Source organism: Meleagris gallopavo, chromosome 20 (genome assembly GCF_905368555.1).
Source record: "Meleagris gallopavo chromosome 20, MGAL_WU_HG_1.1, whole genome shotgun sequence".
Taxonomy (NCBI): domain Eukaryota; kingdom Metazoa; phylum Chordata; class Aves; order Galliformes; family Phasianidae; genus Meleagris; species Meleagris gallopavo.
Window position 1 is genome coordinate 3,618,526 of NC_139423.1, and position 22,267 is coordinate 3,640,792.

Consider the following 22,267-nt stretch of genomic DNA (forward strand, 5'->3'; position numbering starts at 1 on the left):
TATCTGAGCTGTGCTCCCTGGCAATGGCTTGTGTCCCCCCTATTCTTTGTGTTTATTCTCCCCAGGCTGGGTTTGCACACGTTTGTACACATGTGGACCAATTGGTGAACTCTACCTTGTACCACGGGACAGGTAGATGGGCTTTGTTTGCTTCTTCATTCAGCCAAAATGTCAGACATAATTTTAAGTGAGAGATTCTCCATCTGTGTGCACCTGAGTTCCTCTCAGACAAATCTTGCTGCCCCATCCCCATTATTCATCACCCCAAATATAATTCATAACTCTTTTCCTTAATTTCCTCCCTGCAAGCCGGAGAACCAGGCTTCTGAATGGAGCAGGCACAGGATTTGTGTGTGCCTGTGCTCAAAGTCAGGGCACAGAGGCTCTGTGGATGTGAACTGTGTTGGATTACCCCCAGGTGTAAGAGAAGTGGGCAAGGCAGTTCCAGGTCACTGCCCATCACTCTGAGACATTCCAAGTGCTGTGTTCTGCGAAACCCATATTTTCCAGGAATGCTATCAGAAACTTTGCTTATGGAGCTGATTTCTATCACCCCCTCAAAGATCAGGGGAGGTGGGCTGTTGAAAGAGACCAACTCAAAGTTTGGAGCTGCCAGGCCTCATTTTCCTCCAGCTGCAATGCTAAATAGTAACAAGTCAGCCCTGGGCTGTAACTTCTGCTTAGATAACCTGGATGCTGTGCTGCTGCCTCCCTGTGCTGGGGAGGATGGGATGCTGGCAGAGAGCAGGGTGGAAAACTTTGCATTCTCTCTCCTAGTCATGAAGCCAGAAAAGAGCAATTGGGCAGGAGAACGTTGCTGGGAGGATCATATATAAAACAAACAGAGCTGGAGGAGATGTGGGTGGTTTATAGCCCCAGCACCTGAGTTTCCACCTCTAAATCACTCAGATACTGTTCCCCAAAGAGAGGCCTCAGCCCTGCTCTGTGCTGACCGCAGGTTTCTGCAGCATAAATTCTGCCTTCTCATTGCTGATCACCTGGGGAGCTCTGCTCTGCTATAACAGTGCCTTTTGCCTACCAGCAATGCCTGGGAGCCCTAGGGCAGCACTGAGCAACACTCAGCCTCCCCCCACCCTGAGAAAACTCAGCTTTCCTCCCCTTTTGCAAGATGGGAAACTCAACTGAATGAATCAGTAGGAGAGGCATTGCACAGCTCAGCATGCCCTTATGTCCAACTTTGTTCTGGTCCACAGGATTCTATTTTTTTTTCCCCAGGTGCCTACTCTTTCCTTCTTTCTGTGCTCCTGGTTGCATTATGCGTTGTTTGCTGCTGCTATCTCCCCTGGTCTCTCCCTCTCTCTCTGACCCTTTGCTGAGTTCCTGGCTCGCTGCCCCAGCCTCACCGGCCGGAGCTGGCGGTGCTCGGCTCTCCCTCCTCTGCTCACTGCATGATGTTTAGCTTGGGAGATTGCATATCTCAGTGCAGGACCCCCACATGCTGGGGAACGTGCTTGCCTGGAGGATGCTACTGGGGGAGAGAGAGCACATTCTGCTCACAGAAAATGCTTTTTGTGCCTGCTGTGAAGCTACAACGTGCATGCTACAGGCAAAGCCATGAGATGTATCAGCTGGGGAGGGCATCACAGCTGGGGTAGGCTCAGCAGATGCAGCTTCAGTGCGTGTGGGTAGTGCAATTGTGCATGAGGCAGGGCATTGCCAGACAGAAATGAATGGGGCTGGTGCAGCCTCTAGCAACAAGCACTGTGCTTATGCAGGAGTGCCACAGTGAGATGTGTGATGCAGAAGGGCTCCCACAGAGGCTGGGGCAGGACAGAGAGTGTGAGTTGGCATGTACAGCAGCTGAGAGTGGGGTTGTCCTGCAGGGCTGATGCAAGAGGCTCAGCGGTGCCTGTCTGTGCTGTAGCTGGGCTGAGCCAGCAGCCTGAATCCCTCACTTTCAGGAACAATAAATTCCCTCACTAATCTTACGAAGCAGAAGAAAAGCTACAAATGCCTTACCTATTTGAGGCCTGTGGGCTCTGCATTGTATTAAACATTAACCTGCCTTTCTGAGCTGAAGTACTGACTCTCTCAGTAATTCTGAGGCTCAAGCAGCCAAAGAAAAGGATCCTTTGTTGGGCGATATTTCAGGAAAAATCCTTTCGGCCATTTTCTGTCTCATCATGTTTGTTTGGCCCCGCAGCAGAAGGGCCGGCTGCACAATTTGTGGTTTGTGTTTGTGCAGCCGGGCTGATCAAAAAGCTGTGCCCGCATTGCAGCTCCGATAGTGTTGTCAGCAGTAGGCACACGTGTGTGACCGTGCACTGAGTTGCACACGTAATTGCACACTTAATCAGACACATGCACATCCATATGAGAGAGGAGCAGAAACGCTGTCTTTTGACATTTTACAAAAATAAATCCCCATGAACACTGAGTGTTAAAAGCGATTGTGGTCATCGGAGAGATGTGGGCAAGTACAGAGCAACAGGATGAGTGCTGGGAGTGGGTTCTGCTCCTGGCTCTGCCCTTGCTTGGTGTGTGAGGCAGGGCAAGCCATTGTGCATTGTTTCTCCTCCACGGATTGTGACTAACAATTTCAAAAGAACTTTTAAAAAGAATCATATATTGTTACTATGGGCTTGGATATATGTTTACTTAAGCCTCACAGTCCTGCTCACCTGCTCTGGTCCTGTGGGATGCCAGCATTAGGGCTGGGGTATTAAGTGGTTTTTCTCCTACTGCCGAGAAGTCCAAACCACCGAAAGCAAGCAGGAATCCCTTTGTACTGAAGTCCTGCCTGAGTCTGGTGAAGTTTCCCATGTGGATGGGATCTGTGCTCTGTCCCTTTGTGTGGATGAGTCATCCAGCAGGCGGTGGAAATCTCGGTAGCAATTGCTCAGCCCTTCCTTCAGCACTTCAGTCTGCCTTTAGTCGCAGCAAGCCTTTGCTTTCTCTCGCTGTCTGTGTTCACAGTGCCCCCAGCTTTACTGCATTTATGTAACTAATTGTCTGAGGGGCATTTCACAAGGGAGTGACCCGGCACATTCCTGCTCTGACAGAGCTGCATGCTGAGTCCCCTCCCAGTAACAGCCAGGTGACAGGGGTATGCCAGATCCCTTGGGAACTGCTTATTCCATATGGGGCTCCCATATATCTCTCCCCAAGGCACGAGCTTGCACGAGAGTTTCACTCGGCTTGCAGCCTTGAATGGGCCCTTTACGACTGCACAGAAAGAGGAAAGAGATGTTTACACTGCCGGGTGCTGCCGGGCCAATAATGCACTTTGAACTAGAATCAGCCAGGCTGCAGAGCAGCACTGATCAGAGCTGTTTTGGCAGCGAAGGGCCGAGTCAAAGCCGTGGGGTGTGCCGGGCTGGAGGCACGAAATTCCCTTTCCTTCCATTGCCACTGCGTCTGACAGCAGCGGCTTTTCCAAGGCTGGAGGTTGGCAGCAATAACCCACAGCTCCTGTTTGTTTTCCGAGGTGATAACGTGCGACCACCAGGGAGGCTGCATCCCACTCTACCCCTGTCCATGCCAGGAGAGTTGGAACAGCCCAGAACTGTGTGCGAGATTAGGAAAGGTGTGCGCTAATTAATGGGAGAGCTGCGCTGCCCCTCGGCTGCACCCGCACGTGTGGATGTGGCACTTCGTGTGTCCCCTCCCCGTCTGTGCCCACACTGACGAAAGGACTGAGCTGTGACCACACTACGATCCTATGAGCAGCCCGAAGGGACAGCATGAGGAAATCGACGTACTCAGGTGAGCTGTGGCTCTCTCCTCTCTCGGCTCTCTCCTTTTGTGTCTGGACTGGGAAAAGAAAAAGGTTTCAAAACAGAAGTGAGACTTGAATCAGCCCCTCTCCGTCCGAGTGGTTCTGTGGTGGAGGATGGAACAATTTTGCTGTGTATAAACAGTACCTGCTGACTGATGGAAAAAGCTTAAAGAGTAGAACAAATCCAGGGTGGCAGGTTGTGCCAGCCTTGGTGGCATGCAGCTTGTTTGGAGGACACCTCTGCCAGCATAGGGCAGACTCGGTGCTGAGCTGCAGCTTGGAATTAAAACAGGACGGTGGCACTGCTTGTGACACCGGCTGCCTTCAGGGCAATCCCCCACGTAGGAGAGCTGGGGCCCAAACACTGTGCGGTTCTCTCCCTGCTCCTTGTTCCAGCTTTGCAGCCTTGTCCTGCAGGGTGAGGGCTCTCTGCCTTTGGCTTCTGCAGGCTCAGTCAGGCTCCTTCCTCCCTGGCTGCTTGGGAGCAGGTAACCACAGCTGACAGCTTTTCTCTAAGCTTCTTCTGAAACTTTGCTGGCAGACTGAGAGACGGCTGCTGCACAATGGTGTGAATCCATGCCACAGATCCATCTCCCCGTGCACTGTGATGCCCACCAGTGGCTCCTCCAGGTGCAGGATATGGCTGTGCTCTTCAGCTCCAGCTTCCTGCCCGTGGCTGCTCTGTAGGTCTGCTTCTGTCCTGGCTTCACCCAGGTGGCTTTGGGGACACACAGTCCATACTGGCCTCTGTCCTAAGTCATGTGTCTGGGCTGCCTCTGTGCTGAGAGCCCCTGCAGCCATGCAGCAGCCAGTAGGACTCAACGGGACCTGGTGGTTTTTTGTGCTCAGAGAATCCCCCTGTGATGCAGCCTGGTTGCTGCGAAATGGATGGGGGACATCTCTCTTATGTGCATTTCTCTTATTAGAATCACTAAATGGTCTGCCAGGGAGGTTTTGTTAAAGTGTGTATGCCAAGAACAACAGAAGACTTTACAACATGTTAACAACAGTGTTCATTGATTACAGTTGGTATTAATGGAATTGCATGTAGGGAAGCCTGTTGCTGGCACCTACATCCTAAAGTGCATGTAGTGGCTAAGAGGTCCTGGAGAGGGGCAACTGTGGGCTCTAAGGACCTGAAATTAAGGCTCCCTGCAGAAGAGGCTGCATGATCCTGAAGCATTCTGTTTGCTTTGGGCTGACTGCTGGGGTGAAGCTGTGGCCCTACAAAGCCCCTGATATGAGTGATGCATCTCTGATCATCGTTCGCCTCCATATCAGTACGGTGTTGTAAAATTAAGATCAATCAACACCTGATCAATACCTTGAATTCAAAAGGGATTGCAGTTATATTTTGGAAAAACTGTTTGTGTGGGGTTTTGACTGGTATGTAGCAGCCGCTTATGGAAAAAAGAAGGGAAGAATTACATCATTGCACTGTGGCCACCACTAATCTTTGGAAAAAGCGCACGCAGCCCTTGTGAGTGCTGTGAAGGCTCTGCCTTCAGCAGTGGTGAACTGGGCTCTCACCTCTCCTGACTCACAGGGAAGGAAGGCCCTGGGTGAGTCATTTACCATGCTGGGAAGGCCTTGGAGAGCAGCCAGCGGTGTGCTGGGGAGAGGCAGCCCTGATTGTCCTGTGCATCTGATGGGTTCATACATGGGGGATCAGCAGTGGTGACTTCCTTCAGGAAATGTCATTGGAATCCAAGCTACTTTTCGAAGAGATGAGCGTAAAGTGCTGCTGAGCCTCCAGGCTTCCTGCTGATAGAGAGATCCTGGAGATGACAGACAAGTAACTAGTCGGTTAAAGCCTGCACTGCTGACAGCCCTTGACAGGCTGGAAATACAGTGTTTTGCTTTTTTGCCGAAGCTGGGATAATTAGCTGCTTCTGAACCCTTTTTGAGGTTAGGGAGCACTTCTTTCACATCTTCCATATATTCCGATTTAATATAGAATCATAGAATGATTTGAAATGGAAGGGCCCCTTAAAGGCCATGTGGTCCAACCCCCCTGCAATGAGCAGGGACACCCACAGTTTGAGCAGGGGCTCTGAGCCCCATTCAGCCTGACCTCGGGTGTCTGCAGAGGTGGGGCACCACCACCTCTCTGGGCAAAGTATGGCGGACCAGGTGCCACTGAACCCAACTGGAAGGCTTCACTTCTCAGGGCTGAAGCTCCAGCTCTGCCCTCTGTTAGTACATCATCATTCTGTTACCAGGTTGTTCCTCACTCCAGGCAAGTTTTCTGAAGACCTTCAGAGGAAATCATTAGCCATCTGCTACAGCTTTTCAGCACATGCCACATAGGCGTGGTTGGGCTGCAGCTTGCCTGCAGATGCTCTACCTCTTACCAGTAAAGGGAGGTTCAGATCTCTGTGCCATAGCTGCAGGCATTGCAGCTCAGCCCAGCAGTGCTGTTTTCCTGGAACTTCCTGGAAGGAGGAGGGCAAAAAGGAGATTTTACACAGCAAGTTAAAACTGAGAAATAACCACTGCTGAAGCCAACTCTTAAATGTTTTCTTCTGGAATGTCTATTATTTCAGATCCTTAAGGAAGAGGAAGAGAAACACAAGGGTTGAAATACAAGGGTTAAAAGGGTTTTTGGATTCTCATTTTCCATTTCTTAAGTACTATAACAATGCCAGAGAAGAAACAGTCAGAATTCATGACAAATGATTTTATAGTTGTTTTCAAGGGTGATACAAATTGCTTTGGCCAAGGACTGCTTGCAGTTCCAGGTTTGTAAATTGTTGGCATGCACTGAAATAGGGATTACACTAATTATGGCACCTCCAGAACCTTCACGTGTAGTTGTGTCTCACCTCAGCTATAGAATCCTCATACTGAGCTGGGTTATAGGTCAGAAACTCAAGAGTATCAGAATGGAGACCTGATCACTGCTTTAGGTTTAGGATCTTTTCCAGGCTGACACCCATTGAGAGAGGCCCTGCATAATTCTGTCAGTGGCTTTTAACCCCACTGTCATAAAAGCTGTGAGGTGTGGCAGTTGAAGACACAGTGTTTGCAGAGCCCCACTGTTTTCCCTGAGCTGGACTTGCTGTTCTCTGATCTACCTGGCATTCAGTCAGGCTGACCCATGGGGGAACATGCAGGGTTGTTCAGGCAGTTTTTCCTTAGCTCACCAGTAAAACATCGAGAGGAAAAGGATAAGGTTTGGATCCAACAGAAGCATTCGTTTAATTAAAATTGTCATTTTTAACAGAAATATGAAATATTTTGTTTTGAGGTATGGAAAAATAAAAAAGCCATTTCCTTGAGCTTAACTATAGATAGCTCTTGATCCTCAAAACCTGCATTGCTGGGCCAAGAAACTATCATTAAAATAAATGATTGTCTCAAGGATTCCCAGTCAGCCACAGGAACTGGATCTCAGGCTGTGCCCATTCAAATTTAGTGTTCAAGACCTGAATTCAGTGCAAGTGTTGCCTCTGCCAGTTCAAAGGCTCTCCCTGAGGTTCTGCAAGCTCTGCGTTGCTTGGTTTTGCGAGGGCATTGTGATACCTTGTGTTACTGAAGTAACAGGAAGGAAAATAAGGATTACAGAATGAACTTGTTTATTGATAGCCCAAGAATAGCAGGAGGCTGGTGCACAAAAGGCTTTGTGCCCTATTTCAGGATGCAGGTTGGCTTGCTCAGCTGCATGGATTAGAAGCCATAAATGTGACCTGCATGAAAGCTAGTTGATATCCAATGGCCACAGCCTCCCATCCTTACATAAATCCCCAAACAAAAGAGAAAACAGGCACGATCCAGTTTGTGTATGGCAAACACTTGCTTATTGTTTCAGGAACTGCATCACCAAGTAGTCCATGCCTCACGCTCACATTTTCCAACCAGTAAACAACAGCCCTGGTCTCAGTCATGTTTACACATTCTGCCTGCTGGATTTCTTCCCCAGGATCCTTCACTCATTTTTTTGCCACTCAATCCATCACATCATGTTCCTGCTGAGTCACTTTGCTGTGTGGCAGTCATGTTTCTGATGGCCCCTGGTGCTGATGTAATACTGTCAGGGAGGTTCTCCAGTGGCAGTGCCATGCTGTGGGGGATGACAGGATGGGCAGGACAGGTTGGGTTGGGTGCTCTGCTGCTGTCAGATCTAGCTGGCATGTGTGGGCAGTGCTGGAGTGTTGCTTCAGGTAGCAAAACGTCCTCATGCCTGATAGGAAATCTTCCCATGCCCAACTGGAGTAAGCAAGGCCAAGATGTGCAGTGCAGAGTGAGGAAACCTTGCACTTCCCAACTCCCCATCCGCTTCAAGCACAACTTGGATGTTATCTCCTGCTGGCACTGGGGTCCCAGCTCTGTCTGTGCCACCTCTTTCCCTACATACAGCAGCTGTGTGCTGAGAGCAGTGGTGCAGTGGGAGGGAGGTAGTGCTGCTCTCTCGAGTCAGCCTGTTCCCACACTGCAGTGGCTTTGCAATGACGATGGCTCAAAGCACTCTTTAAAGATGTTGCGTTACAGAGAGGCAATCAGTGGTGCATGGGACATCTGGATCCTGCACAAACCCAAAAGAGATTCCTGGCTTTGTGCTCACAATGCAATTTTCATGTTCACGTATGTGAGATAACCTCTCTCAGAGCTTAGTGGGGATCCAGACATCCAGAGATGCTTCTAGAGCAGAGGACAGCATTGGTGTGTGATGGCACCAGGAGGAGGGGAAGGTAATTTTGTCCAATGGTGACTGAAGGCTCAGAAGGGGCTCGCTGTGAAGTTACTGTTCACCCTTTAACACCAATCGTTGTGTTACAGCAGTCTGATGTGTGGCACAAACTTCCTCTGTGACTTGAACTTTTAATTCTGGGGAGGGCAGGTTCAAATCTGATGCCCAGAGCATAAAATCATAGAATCATTAAGGTTGGAAAGACCACTAAGGTCATCTAATCCAACCATCAACCCATCCCCACCATAGCACTAAACCACATGGCTCAGTGTCACATCTGTCCTTTTCCTGAACAACTCCTGGGATGGTGATCCCACCACCTCCCTGGGCAGCCCATGCCAGTACTGCATGCGGCTGTTCCCTCTGTTTCCCTCGAGCTCTGTGCTGCCTTCAGGGCTCCCAGGTGGAAGTTGAGCTGTGGAGCTGTTGCAAGCTGGAACCAGTAGCAAAAGATTTTTCTTATTATGTTTTTTCCTTGTCCGTGTCAGATGAGTATTATTTACAGGAAACAGTTGCAGCTTGGAGATTTGTTTAGAGAAGGAGTGTAGAAGGAGGAGTCAAAAGCATAATGGTAATAAAAAAAAGTCACAGTAGTGCTGCAGAAAGTCCATAATTTCCTGGTGTGGGAGCACTGCTATTCTGGACACTGGGGGCACAGCAGAACGGATTTGTTGCTCTGGTTCCCAGTGGGAACAAGGCTGATCTCAATGGGTGCTGGAGCTGCTGCCTCCTCATCGTGCCCAGAGCCATGTCCCCTTGCAGGCTGCAGCAGTGATGCCAAAGAACGCTGAGTGCATGTGGGGAGCAAGTGGGAGTCCTGTCCTCCTGAGCAGCCCCTGGGTGTGAGTTTGTTTTTGATGTTATCAAGGGAAATGGGGATTGCCTATAGCTTTATATAATGCACAGAATAAACAAAGGAAATGAGTACAAGGTGCCCTCAGCCATTACTGTTGAATGACTCAGTGGCTGAGCTGCAATGCCTGGACACGTACAGATAGAGAAGAACAACAGATCTCGGGGGGTTACAAGTCAGGACAAGGGACCTGCACATGTTATAGACCATGGGAGGTTGCAGAGATTTATTTAGGTGGGTTTAAGGCTGCTGAAAAGCTAGCATGGCTGCAGGCTTTGGTTTGCCTGCAGGAGAGGTGTAGATGTGGGTGTGCAGAGCACGTGTGGGCATGCAGAGTGAGTGTCCCACGTGAATAGTGGGTGCCCTATGCCAGCACAGTGTGCAGTGCTGTCCCCAGGCTGCCACGCTCTGGGGTTTTGCTTCCTGGTGCTCCATTTCAGTTTTCCTTCTGAAATGACTTCCCATTTTTTTTAAATAAAAGTAACGTTTTTTATTATTTTCAACTCAAGTGAGGATGACTTATTACTCATTGCTCTCATAGAAGTTCACTTGCAGCTTGGAAATGTGACAGTCCTGAATGGCCATCATCCTCCCTGCCCTCTGCTTTGCTTTGGGGAATCTTTCTGTCCTCACTGATCTTCAGTGCTCTGACAATAAAAGGAGTCACGTGTGATGCATTGCTTTTATCTAAGCTCAATTGCTAGAAGCACTAGGAAATCCTTAAAATCAGACCTCTGTGTGCTCTTACAGCTCTGTTTGTCACATGAAGGGGTTTTATCTTTGCTGTGCTCCCCCCATGTGTTTAAGAGAGCAAGTTTTATCAAGGTGGGTGTAATGCTGTCACGTAAGGTTGAGTTGTGCCCAAGCAGCACCAAGCCTGCTGCATTCTGCCCTTGGATTTCAAACACCTATTTTTTATATTTCTTCTAGTTGATAGCTTACAACTCTCAGAACTGCTGACTATTGACTGGATAGTTCAGGCTTACGCAGCCTGAAGGGCTGACATTACTGGAGCTAATTGTCCCTTGATGGTAATTGTCATTCACCTACGTGTGCATCTGTAAACAATTTCTCAAATTGCTGCACTGACAAGTGAGATGCTTTGGTTGGCAGCTCCCACATCTGAGCAGGGGAAGGTTGCTGGTGCGGTGTGGTTGCAGGGGGATGTCATGGCTTGGGTGGTCTTCCCCTTCCTGCTTGGCAGCTGCAGCACGAGGCTGTGATTTATTTCCTGGAGTGGATTTTTGTCAGATAAACGCCTGAACGGTGATGTGAAATAAACTGACAGCTGATTTTTGCAACTGATGTGGCGAGGGATGAGCTCAGCCATTGCGTGTTCGATGCATCTGCAAAGGCTCCAGTCCTCACCATGAGCTCCAGCACGTGCCAGCTGCTGTCCTGGATGGTGGCATCAGCCAGTCAGACTTTGATATATGTAATGCTTTTGGAGACAAGTAATGCGTTGGGGGCAATGTGGGCAGGCAGGCAGAGAGGAGGATGACACAACTATGTTTTGTTTTTTTTTGGTTGGTTTTGTTAAATTTATAAGGATAATCATCGGAAAACAAGAGCCCCTGTGCTTTCTTTGTGGCGGAAAACAATGGTAAAAAGTTGTTTCATAATCTGTCTGGAGCCTGGATTAATGCTCAGATCTTACTGAGCCTTTTCTGCCCTTTGGGTTGTGATTATAAACACAGGAGTGCCATGGCCTATGGCAAAGCGCAGGTGCTTATTATGACAAGCATGTGTATTAGACTCTTACTGCTCCCATTCCCTGGTGGAAAGTTTGTGGGCTGCTCTTGGCATGGTTTGTAACACAGCTATAGCAGTGTGCTGGGAGGAGAGGAGCTGGAAGGTTGATCTGAGATGTAGCTACAGCCACAGGAAGAAAACCCCACCTTAGTCCTGGGTGAAAGTGAAATGTCCTCATTCCCTGCCCTGTGTAAATGTTTGTGTGAAGCCCCTGCGTCTGTTATTTCTGTAGTGTGCTCTCAACATGCACTGGAGATAGAGGAGATGGGGTCAGGAACTGAATCACGTGTTCTGGGGGCTCCTGGACCAAACCTGGTCAGCTCTGGGGCAGGAAGAGGAGAAAGGATGAAATTCTGTAAGGATGCAGGGGAAAGCATCAACAGCAAGGACAAACAGTATCTTCAGAAAGGTGTGCTAGAATGAATGAGAATAGCCAAAAGTTGTATGGGTTGTACTGAGTGAATGCAGGAAGAGTGCTGGGATGCATTCTGAGAAGGTTGGGTTGGCAGCTGGACTCAATGATCTTAGTTGTCTTTTCCAACCTTAATGATTCTATGATTCTGAGATAAGAGCTATTCAGGTAGCACCTGAATCGTTTTACAGTTTTTCTTTCTTATTACAAGTATTACAGATGTGCTGGTGAGGTAGTTTGAGGTCTCTGGAGCAGCGAGGCGTTTATTGATTTCTGCTCTTTGAACATACTTTACTGCGGGGTTAAACATCTGCCCAGGAATTCACCTTTCCCACACATAGCAGAGGTGCCACGAACGGTTTGCAGGGTTGTCCTCAGAGCTTCCCTTGTATGGTCAGAGCACAGGTAGAGGACATAGGGCTCTTTGTGCTTGTCAGCCTGACCCCAGCCCCTCTGCATGCTAGCCTTGCTCAGTGGGGAATGCTTGCTTATAAGCCCTGTGCTAAGGGGTGGTGAAGGCTCTGGAAGCATCATCTGATGGGAACAATCCAGTGTGTTGGGATTAAGTTGAATTCTAATATCATCTAACATAGTGGCATTTCATCCCAGCGTGGGATCATCTTCATCCTTTGTAGCACTGTATTTCACATTTCAGATGGTGAATGAATGTTGTATCCCTAGGTCAAAACACAGCTGGGACATCAAGCTTTAGATTAAAAACTGCCTTGGCAGAGTCCCACGGAGCATCCTGGAAGTATCCAAGCCCTGATGCCTATAGATTACGGGCAAAATAAGACAACCAAACAAAGCTCTATGTTCTGGAAGCTCTGCTTTTCAAATCACGTAATAATAATAATCTTTGCAAGATTAAACACTGGTTCAGCTGGTTTTCTGTTTGTTTTTAATTCCACTTCTTACGGAATAAGCTGCTGGTGGCAGATGCCCATTGCCCTGGAGGTTACAGATGGAAACTTGGGGTCTGATTGGTGACATTACCCCCCAGGCAGGGATGGGGCTGTCCTGGCAGAGGTTGTACTCACTGGGGCTGGAGCAGTGTGGCTGAGCATTGCCTTTTCCCTGTTGCTCCCCAGGCTAGGAGAGGCACCTTGCAGATTCTGGGTAAGAAATATGATTATTATATTATTATATTATTCTATTAGCTCTGTCGCTAAGAAAAATGAGCTGCAGAGAAATACGTTGTTTCATTCGGTTTGTGGGGTCACATTCAGGCATAATCAGATCTCCTGCCTCCTGCTTCTTGTCTAATGACTGTGCAGCGAACCCAAGGTGTGCTTACTACTGTAAATGTAAGCCCTCAGTCTTTCATATATCGATTTAAAGCTAGCAAAGAGCTAATACCCCGTATTACAGAGGACTGAGGTCAGGAAAATCCGAGGTGGAATTAAGTTTTGCCTTAGTTCAGAGAAGTATCTAAAAGCAGAGCTGAGCTGGGGACTGTTGGATAACCCACCCCATCTTCCAAAGCGTCTTGGGACAGAGGTGGATCAACCACTACAGTGCCTCATTCTCCCTAGGAGGGATGTCTGGGGTTCTTGAGTGTGTTTTGTCTGAGTGCTCAGCAGGTGCTGCCTGAGGCTCAGATCCTGGCCTTGAAACCTCTGCTTGTCATGCTAATCCTAGCAGACATCCTTCCTGCATAGGCAATCCCCAGCTCAAAGCAGGTGGCTACAAACTGTGTGGGAGGTGACAGCTTTGTGTCACCTGGGGCAGCATCCCTCAGGGCTGGGTGCTGGAGCTGCTCCCATGGACCTGGCTGTGATGGAGTTGTTTGGGGAACAACTGTGTCGCATTAAAGATAAGCACCATTACAGAGCCAGTGCCTCAAAAGTGGTCAATATGTTTAGTCTGTACCAACAAACATTCTCTGGCTCCAAAACCCTTCACAAAGAGGTGCTTCTGTGGAGAGGGATGCCAGCAGGAAACAGGCTGAAACAACGCAGAAATATTTTCCACCCATGATCTCAGCCCCTGAAGATAAGGGTGGAATTCCAACCCTTCAGCATCCTCCTTGGCCTCACGTTGGTCCCTCAGCCATGGCTGGTAGGGAAGTCCCACCTGGCATTAGCAGTGAGGTGGGGCAGCTCTAGGCAGGATGGATGGGGCTGTGCCACACAGATCCAGCAGAGAGGGGCTCCCAAAGTCATCTCCACAGATGTCAGGCAAAGGAGAGGAAAATGAAGTGTATTTTCCTGTCCCTAAAAGTGAAGTGGATCAGGCTAGATCATTCGGTTCCTTCAGTTTAACCTGTATCTCCTCTCCAACCCTACTCAGTGTCTCAAAATGCCTGAAAACCATCCAACTTAATCCATGGCAGGTTACACAGCGTGTTTAGTGACTCATGGTGCAAGTCCGCACGCCTCACCATGCCTGGAAGCCTCCCTCGTGCTGCTGGGGGGCCTGGCAGGTGCCCAAATCATGATGCTACGGAGTGTGCATGGGCTGGGATGTTCCATGGTTGCAGATGGGCTTGGAGAGAACCCACCACAATCCAGAGTCCACCTCCATCTCGGGTGTAGGTACACATATGTCTGTGTTACACAGATAGCAGCATTTGCATTTTTTGGTGAAGGATTTCATAGTGGAGGCTGAACATTTGTATCTCTGCGGTGAGCGACTCGTGGAAGGAATTTTGGTTTCTGCCCTGACCTCTGCCGCCTGGCTCCGATGCACCGAGCCTGCCCTGCACAATGCTGCCTTTCAGCAAGACCCACAGAATGGGCTTTGTGCCTCTTTGTGTGAGCCCTCTTGTAAGAGAGAAAAGCTTCCTTGGAGGCTGCAGGCAGTGCTCCATGCCTTGAAATGGCTTCCACCTGTGCCAGGAGTGATTTCACTGCCTCTCACCAGCGCTGAGCCACGCTGAGGTGTCAGGTGCTCTACCTGTCCCTAAAGAATGTTGCTCCTTGCTGGCAGCTTGCAGGAACCCACACAGCCCTGAGCTGCTCGAGAGCTGACTTCAAGGCTGCTCTGTCCTTCCACAAGTCCCTCTGACTTGGAAAAGGGAACTGTAAATGCAGCATCAGTGTTTTAGGATGCACTTAGGATAGAGATGGAGTCGCACTACAGTTTGTAAAGGAACTTCTGCAAACTCCAGTGTAAGCTGATCCACGATATTAGGCACTCCAATACTTCCTAAAAATTGGCCAAAGTTCTCTGCTAGTCCAATTTCCCCACTATAGACACTATTAAATATAATTGTAAGATACAAGGGAAAATATTCAAAGAATGTTAGTAGCTTATGAAATTGGATTGCCTTGGCTACTTCTGGATGGATTTTATAGGGGAAAAAAAACCTCAATTATATGGATGTAGGGCTCCATGGTAGTCTCAAATTGTAATTTCCCTCTTTCCCAGACATTTAAGGACAGTGGACATTACTTCTGCAGGCTATAGATAGCTGTACCGTGAAGAATGACTCAAGCACTAAAATGTAAAACCATTATATAATGTATCCTTCCTGCTCCTGTGAGCAGAGGAATGTGTTTGACACCTCGTTTCCAGGCAGAGAGAAGGATATGCGGAGGAGGAAAGTTACGTGCAGCAAGTCATGGCCCAGGGGTCCCTGGCTCCTCGTGGTGCTCGTGCTTCCAGGGGCAACTCCTTGCAAAGGGGAAGCATATAGATGCTTGATGTTCCAAGCTACAATCTAAGCTTTAACTTCTTACCCAGAGCTGTCTTGGAAGCTGGTTTCTTTTGTCAGGGTGTTACAGAGGCTGCCCCTCATCTCCTCCATCTGCGATCCAGCAGATGTTGGTTAAGGTTGGGTAATGCACAGCTCTGCTCTGGGTGTCCCAATGGCCAAGCAGCCCAGGGGGTCACCTCTGCCCCATGTTGGCAGCAGCATTTTGGTGAGCTGCCACCTCTTTGTTCTTGCCTTTTTCCCCTTTATGCGGTCCATCACTCTCTGGGAAAAATCAACATTTGCCTTTCAGAGCCTGGCAATCAGAAGGGATCTGTATTGCATCCTGATGGCAGCCCTGGGCTTTCAGGGCTGTGGCGATGAATCTAGGGATGTTTGTTGCAGGAGCACCCTGTGAAGCAGAACCTGCTGATTTCTGAGTGTCTAAAATAAGAGAAGGAAAGCAGCGTGCACACTGAAAAATAAAATTTATGTTGCACTGAGGCTGCAAAGAGGTGGCAAGAAAGGGATTTAAAATCTAAGTAAGGATGATTTCCTTCTCCCCTCCCTCTGAAATAACATAATGCTGCTTGGTGTGATAAAGCAGAGTGTCAGAGCACAGCAGAGAGCCAGATGCTGGGTTGGGAAGCTTGCACCAGGAGTCCTGCGTGGTCAGAGCCTGTGGGAGTGGGGAGGAGAGCAGCGGGGCATCTGGGGAATATTTGTTCCATATGGAAATACCACATTGCAGTTTTAAAATTCCTTTCCCCTCTTTTAAATCTGACAGTGGTTTTCTCTAGCTAATCCGTGGCTATTGCCAGATGAACCTGGGAAGGTTTGGTGCACGCGTGGGTCTGAATGCTGTAAATGCTTGGGGTTTTTTGGAACGCAAAGGGAAAGGGCTGAGCAGCGATCATTTGTTTTATTCTCTGTTTGCATAGTGCTTTGCATGCCATGCCCTATTCCTAGCCCATTCAGGCACTTGGGTACTCTTGTGCTATTAATGCTAATCATTAACTAACACATTCTGAGCTTGCAGAAGCTCTGGTGGCAGCTGGTTAATGTAAGAGTTTGATTATTTCCTTCTTTGAGCAAAGCCACAGCTTGGATGAGTTGTGGTGCCTTCCCCCTTTCCTTTCTCTGCAGGAATGCTGCAGGTTCTACAGAAACGAATGGGACCAGATCCAAGCTGCTCTTGTGATGGCTTTGCAAGCCCTGAGCCAGCCTTGCAAAACCCACTCATTTAGCAAAAAGACCATGAGGGCCCTGTGGTTCTCCTTTGGTCCTGCAGCTCTGCTCTGTTGGGTTTCAGAAGCTTAATGCTGTTTGCACATGAGGATAGCGGTGAAGACGGGTTAAACTTAGAGGAACATCTCTTTGGAAATCTGGTTAACCTCAACAGTGAAGTGGAAGTGATTTTAGACTTGTCAGTGGATATAAGGTCCCTTCCCAGTCAGCATGGCTTCACAAGAATGCTTTTCTGTTCCTTCCTTCTTCTACAGAAAAGAACTGCATAAACCAGCAAAACGGACAGCACACACAGCTGACCCATTTTTGCCTGTCCCTTCCAATGTGTGGGTTTTTGCATTATAAATATGCATCTGTGCAAATCATCTGATATGTCAGTGTGGTGACGTGGCGTCCTTTCCGCTGCCCCGTTGGATTACTGGAACACTCCAGCCAGAAGGACCACAGATGATGACTAACACGCTTTTTTCATAAGAAAAAAAACTGCTTGTGCTAATTTTTCTGTGCTTTCATGGTTGTCCAGCATATCTCTCAACGACTATCAGCTGTTTAGGAATTTGCGGGCAATGAAGGCCGTCACACACAGCGGTGAAATGATCTCGATATTTCTATCAATTGAGTGCTCAGAGATGAGATTGCTCGCCTCAGAATGAAGACCCATGGACCCTGTGCTGTTGAAAGGCTTTTAACCACTGAGCAACCAAAGCAGTTTGGGTTGTCCCAGTGTTTCAGTCTTGCTGAATATCTCTGAACAGCCAACCCTTGGTTGAAGCAAGGTCAGCTGGGCACGATTCAAGATGGAAAGATATGCTGTGGGTTTTGTGGGTCAGTCAAGGTGATTTAAAACTCTTCTTTTCCAACCTTGATCTCTATGGATGTGTTAATTGATTTCCTGGGAACTACCGTGGTTGGACCTAAAATCTTGAATCCATGCCTGAGTTTGATCAAAGGCTCGTGTGCTAAATCCCACTGCATGCAGGACCTTTCCCTCTGACCCTTGCTGAGCTCTGGGCTGGCCACTCATTGGCTCGGGGAAACTGTTCCGACTTTGGAAAAACTGAGGCTTAATTGCTGCTCCTTCTTATAATTAGAGCAAGATTTTTGAGCATTTTTTAGTGTTAGAATGTATTTGGCTTCTGCTAGGAGTATAATGTTGTGGCAGAAATATCTGCACCTTGCTAATGTCAGTTTTCCTGTGGTTTCCTTGAGGATTATCTGTAATCCTTGGGCCAGATTCTCTGTGTGTGTGAATTCACCACTACTTGTGTTAATGACGTTGTGCCAATTAGCACTGCTGGCTTGCCAAGCCCAGCTCTGTCCAGCTCCCACGACAGGTTGGTGATGGCACAGGCCATTTAGCAGTGCTCAGCCTTGGTGCACCAAGGTGCTGGTAGCTGTGCTGGAGAAGGGGCTGATCCCCTCCCCGTGTGTAACCTTCAGCCCTGGGTACAGGCTGTGCTCCATCCCTGTGAAGCTCAAATTGTTGCTGAAAGCATTTGATTCAGAATGAATCCATGCACTGGGGATGTCGTCTTTGTCTAGCAAAGTGTCTTTTATTCTTTGGTGATTAGTGTTCTGATTAGTGTTGGATATAAGTATTAATTTTTCTTTCTTTTTTACACACTCCTTTTGAGGTTAATGTTGCAAGTGGATTTTGAGCTAATGGAACTGAGGCTGTAATTGTGTGGTTCACTGGAGCTGGGTTTGAAGCAACAGAGGCATTTGGTCTCTGCTAACAGATGTCCTTCCCTCATGGTCCCCAGCTCCTCTGCAGCCTCTCTGACACCTGCTGCTCCAGTCACTCCAGGCTATATGCACTGTCTGCAATGCTGACATTGGGCTGTGATGTCCAACATCAGACTGTGATGTCCAGTGTTGAGCCATGATGTTTCACATTGAACTGTGATGTCCAACACAGGGCTGTGATGTCTAACATTGGGTTGTAATTTCCAACACTGGGCTGTGATGTCCAACGTAGGTCTGTGATGTCCAGTATCAGCACTATCAGTTTGCAGTTTGGTCTCCAGCTGTGACACTGGAGGATCTGCTGAGGCTGTGCAATGCACAACCGTCTCTGTTAACAGCTCCCATCCTCCTTGTTGATGAAGTCTTCTCCAGCTGTTGTATCTAAAGAGCTTATAGATCTTGTTTGTGTGGGGCAGGAAGCTGCTGGTAAGAACAGTTCTCTTGCTATTGGGATAGTACCTGAGATATAGGTAAAATGAGAGGGAGTTCACACTCTGTATGGTCCAAAACAGATGGTCCTGAGAGTAAATCTGAAGAAGGAACCCATGTGATATGAGCTCAGACACACCAACACTGAACAGAACAAGGTCGTGCTGGCTGTTTGGGGGAGCTGGGACAGCTTTGGGATGCCTTCTGCTGGTTTTGGCCCATCCCTTTCTAACACAACCCTTATTTGATCTGGGTTCATTTGTTATATTCTGGGTTACATCCTCCACTGTTTGTCCTCGCCCCATGGTTTCTCTTGATGATGGAAATTAGTTTCTTGCTCTTTGATTTCTATGTGGTATGAGTGTAGAGGCACGGATCACTTACTGTGAGGAGAAAATAAATTTCAGGTGGCCTGTCTTGTTACTATTACATTTCTTTGGGAATAGGTGAAAAATTTGGGAATAATTGGGAAAGTTAGTTGGAATAGTTGGAAAGTTTGAGATTTATCATGAAAAAGCTCTGATTTATTCTGGAGAATATATGTGTTGACTGTATTGCTGTTGTACATCTCTGACACAGCTGACATCTTCTAAGTGCTGGTCTCAGGTTCAACTAAGTCAACTAGGAAGGTTGCACTGTAGTATGGACAGTTTGCCCACATACAGAATCGTAGGGGCTGGAAGGGAGTTCCAGAGATCATCGAGTCCAACCCCCCTGCCAAAGCATCAGCTTCAGTCTCCTGATACTGGAATGCTTTACACCCATGGTGAGTTAAATCAGCTGCTGCAAGGAGCACGAAGTAGTAGAACGCTTAGCTCCATATTTGCTGATGGCAGTGATTTCGGGAGCATGCTGGTGATGGGTTGATGGTTGGTCTAGATGATCTTAGTCGTCTTTTCCAACCTTAATGATTCTGTGATTTCCACACGAACCTGCCTGAGACCTCACTTGCACTGACATGGCCCTGTTGGAGCACTTTTGGTTTCAGTAGTTGTGTTGGAGCACCCAGCCCAACCCAGTGTGCCTACAGTGCTGCTGTGTGCCAGGTGTGCCTGATGGTCCCAGCCTGCAAGTCTGGAGGGGTTTGGTCCTTGATGATAAATGTGAAAATCTACTGCTCAGCCTCTGAGCCAAGGTGAGACTGAGCTCTGAGAAAGTTATGGTGCTGTGCTGCTGTCACACATCTGCTGGGCTGAATGAACTATTCTTGGATGGACCTGTTTTAACTGTGGACTCTTCCAGTTTAAAGTCATTCCACTGGAGTGCGGGAAAGCATTCCAAATTTCAACCAAATAAAGTACATTTCATTATGGTTCTTAGTCCAGTGCACTATGTTAAATTTATAGGATGGCCTGAGGGCACTTGAACTGTGTTAAGAGGGAAGGCTCATAGACACCACATCTGGGGTGGAAAGCATTGATTTTCGTCTCATAGCCCCATGGCCCAAAGTGGGGCTCAGCCTGCTGCTCCCACACTATAAATAGAGATAACCCCAGAATGCTGTTGGTGTGCTGATGCTCCGGTCCTGCCCACACCACTGGCTTCCTGGAAGCCTGCTCAGAGCAGCATATTTTTAGCTATTGCTTTCTTGTTTTTTGACAGAACTTCTCTTCTGTCTTGCTGGCCTGCCAGCATTCCATCTTACTTATTATTGGCTTTCCAGAGCTGTCTGGATGCTCTCTTGGTGGAGGGGCCATGAGGCATCGTGGTCTGGGGCTGCATGGTGCTGCTTCCTCTTTCCAGATCTGTTGTTGTGGTGTTGGACAGGCTGGATGAATTGCTGCTTTGCTCCCCTTCCACTGGAAGGGGATTATTATGCATTATTATGTATTATTAATACTGTGTGACGCAAAGGTTGGAGCAACAGCTGTCGGAAAAACTTCCTCCTAATCCCATCTCCAATACAGATCAGTTTATCTTGCCCACCTTTTTGCTTATGTATTTAAATACTGCAGATAGCACTGGCAGGGTAGACAGCAGGCCTCTCAGAAGTGTTTGCCCAGAGGTACTGCTCAGCCATGCATGGATGCTGCAGTGGTGCCGCGTGGACGCTCCAACCCGTGCGTGTGTTTTTCCACTGCTGAAGGGAATGAAGCCCATTTCCTATGTGTGATCCTGTCCAAGCTTGTAAGCTCCTCGCTCCGCTTCCATCCTGCTTTGCCGCAGTCTGGATGAAGCCTTTGAACATGAAGAGATGTATTTAACCAGCTCGGCATGGTTGCATATCTGCCTTCCTCAGTGTGTCACCAGTCAGGGATGTTTTTCTCTGGGTTTTGAGCGATTTCTAAAGCCAGATTTCAGTGCAGCATCTTGCATGTGCATGTATGGAGCAGAGGTGTTGCCTCTCTGTGCCAGCACCTGAGTGTTCCGTGCCTGGAGAAGGGGCACTCAGAGCCCTGCTGAGCACAGGAATTGTGCCTTCTTCTTTGCCGGAGCAGCAATAGACATTTGAGGACAGAATAATTAAGAAAAAAATCATGGACTGTGGTTAAAGGAAAAAATATGACACTGGTTAAAAACGTTAATGCTGATTATAGCTCATGAGCCCTTGTCTCTGTGTCGGTAATGGGCAGTGTGGGCTGAGTGATGTGCAGAGCAGCACAGCACCCGGGGCTGCCCTGTGCCACCACAGCTCCCCAGGAGCAGCACTGTGGTTCAGCTGCGTGGCTTCATAGGCACAGAGGCTTTTTATGTTAAAAGAGGAAGGCAGAGAGAAAATACACACACACATGCACACACACAAGCAGAAATTTCTGAGCATGAGACGTTTTTTCCATGTCAAGTTGCCAGGCAGTGCTTTTCCCTTCCCTCCCTCCATCCCAGACTCACTGCTATGGACGTTTTCCTGCCTTTTATACTTTTTTTCCCTCTTTTGTGTGTGATGCAAACTCCTACAGCTGACAAGGTTTGTAAGGTTGAGGCTATGTTCCATACTGCAACAGGGGGATGTGTTGCAGTTTATTTTAATGCTTTTTTAATCCTTGTCCAACAGATTGGTGAGAAGATACTTGTTTGAAGTCTATCACTTGCAATTAAATAAGACCATCACTGAAAAGATTTGGGAGACTTTTAGCAATTTGCAGAATGGAAATTCCTACTAAAAACATTGGTGTGCCCTGGCAGAGTTAGGGCTGAGCTAGGAGCCCACATGGCCGCTGCATTCCAGAGGCTACCAGCTCACATCCCTGTGCTGAGATGATGGAAGGACCCTGGAGCCCCTTCTCCTCCTGCAGAGCCCCCAGAAGGAAATCTCTGTATGGGGAGATTACAGTGTTTGGGGTCATTCCAGAACGCAGCATCCCACAGTGAGGGCTCAGAGCATGTTTTTCTTTCCTGCCCGCTTTTGTTGTGCTTAAGAAAGAGAAACTGAGGCACATGCCATGTTCACGTGCATCCCTTGGCTCATGCAAATCTTCTTGCTGCAGGAATCACCCGGACCTCCAGTGGGAGACTGCGCAGGCTCAGCGACCAGACCAGCCCCAGTGAGTTGCATGGCTCTTTCTTTTTGAAACTTCCTCATCCAATAAAAAACAAAACCAATCAACAACAAATGCATCCAACCAAGCAGTTGGCAACAAATGGGTTGGGAGAATGGAAGGAGTCACTCCTGGAAAATGCAGCTCCTGCAGGCTGCTGATAAATGCAGAGTTCTCCATGCAGTAGCTGCAGAGCAGCATTTATATAAAAGAGAGCAGTATATATAAAATAACTGTGAAAAGAGAGAGCGGTGTAAAATAAAAGATTAATTACTTTCTGAATAA

The 22,267-nt window shown here is 48.2% G+C and overlaps 1 protein-coding gene across 2 annotated transcripts in view; it reads left to right on the plus strand.

The window, feature by feature from the left end:
• The first annotated feature begins 3,282 nt into the window (after nucleotides 1–3,282).
• The window catches only part of SEPTIN9 (septin 9), a 95,552-nt gene continuing 76,567 nt past the window's right edge, over nucleotides 3,283–22,267 (plus strand). Inside the window, exons 1-2 of one of the 2 annotated variants that reach the window (XM_010721262.4) lie at nucleotides 3,283–3,726; nucleotides 21,932–21,988. In XM_010721262.4, coding sequence (XP_010719564.1) covers nucleotides 3,705–3,726; nucleotides 21,932–21,988 — 79 coding nt within the window. In that variant the 5' untranslated portion in view covers nucleotides 3,283–3,704. Of the gene's footprint in view, nucleotides 3,727–17,123; nucleotides 17,167–21,931; nucleotides 21,989–22,267 lie in introns of those variants that run through there. The other variant, XM_085240504.1, reaches the window with a different exon arrangement.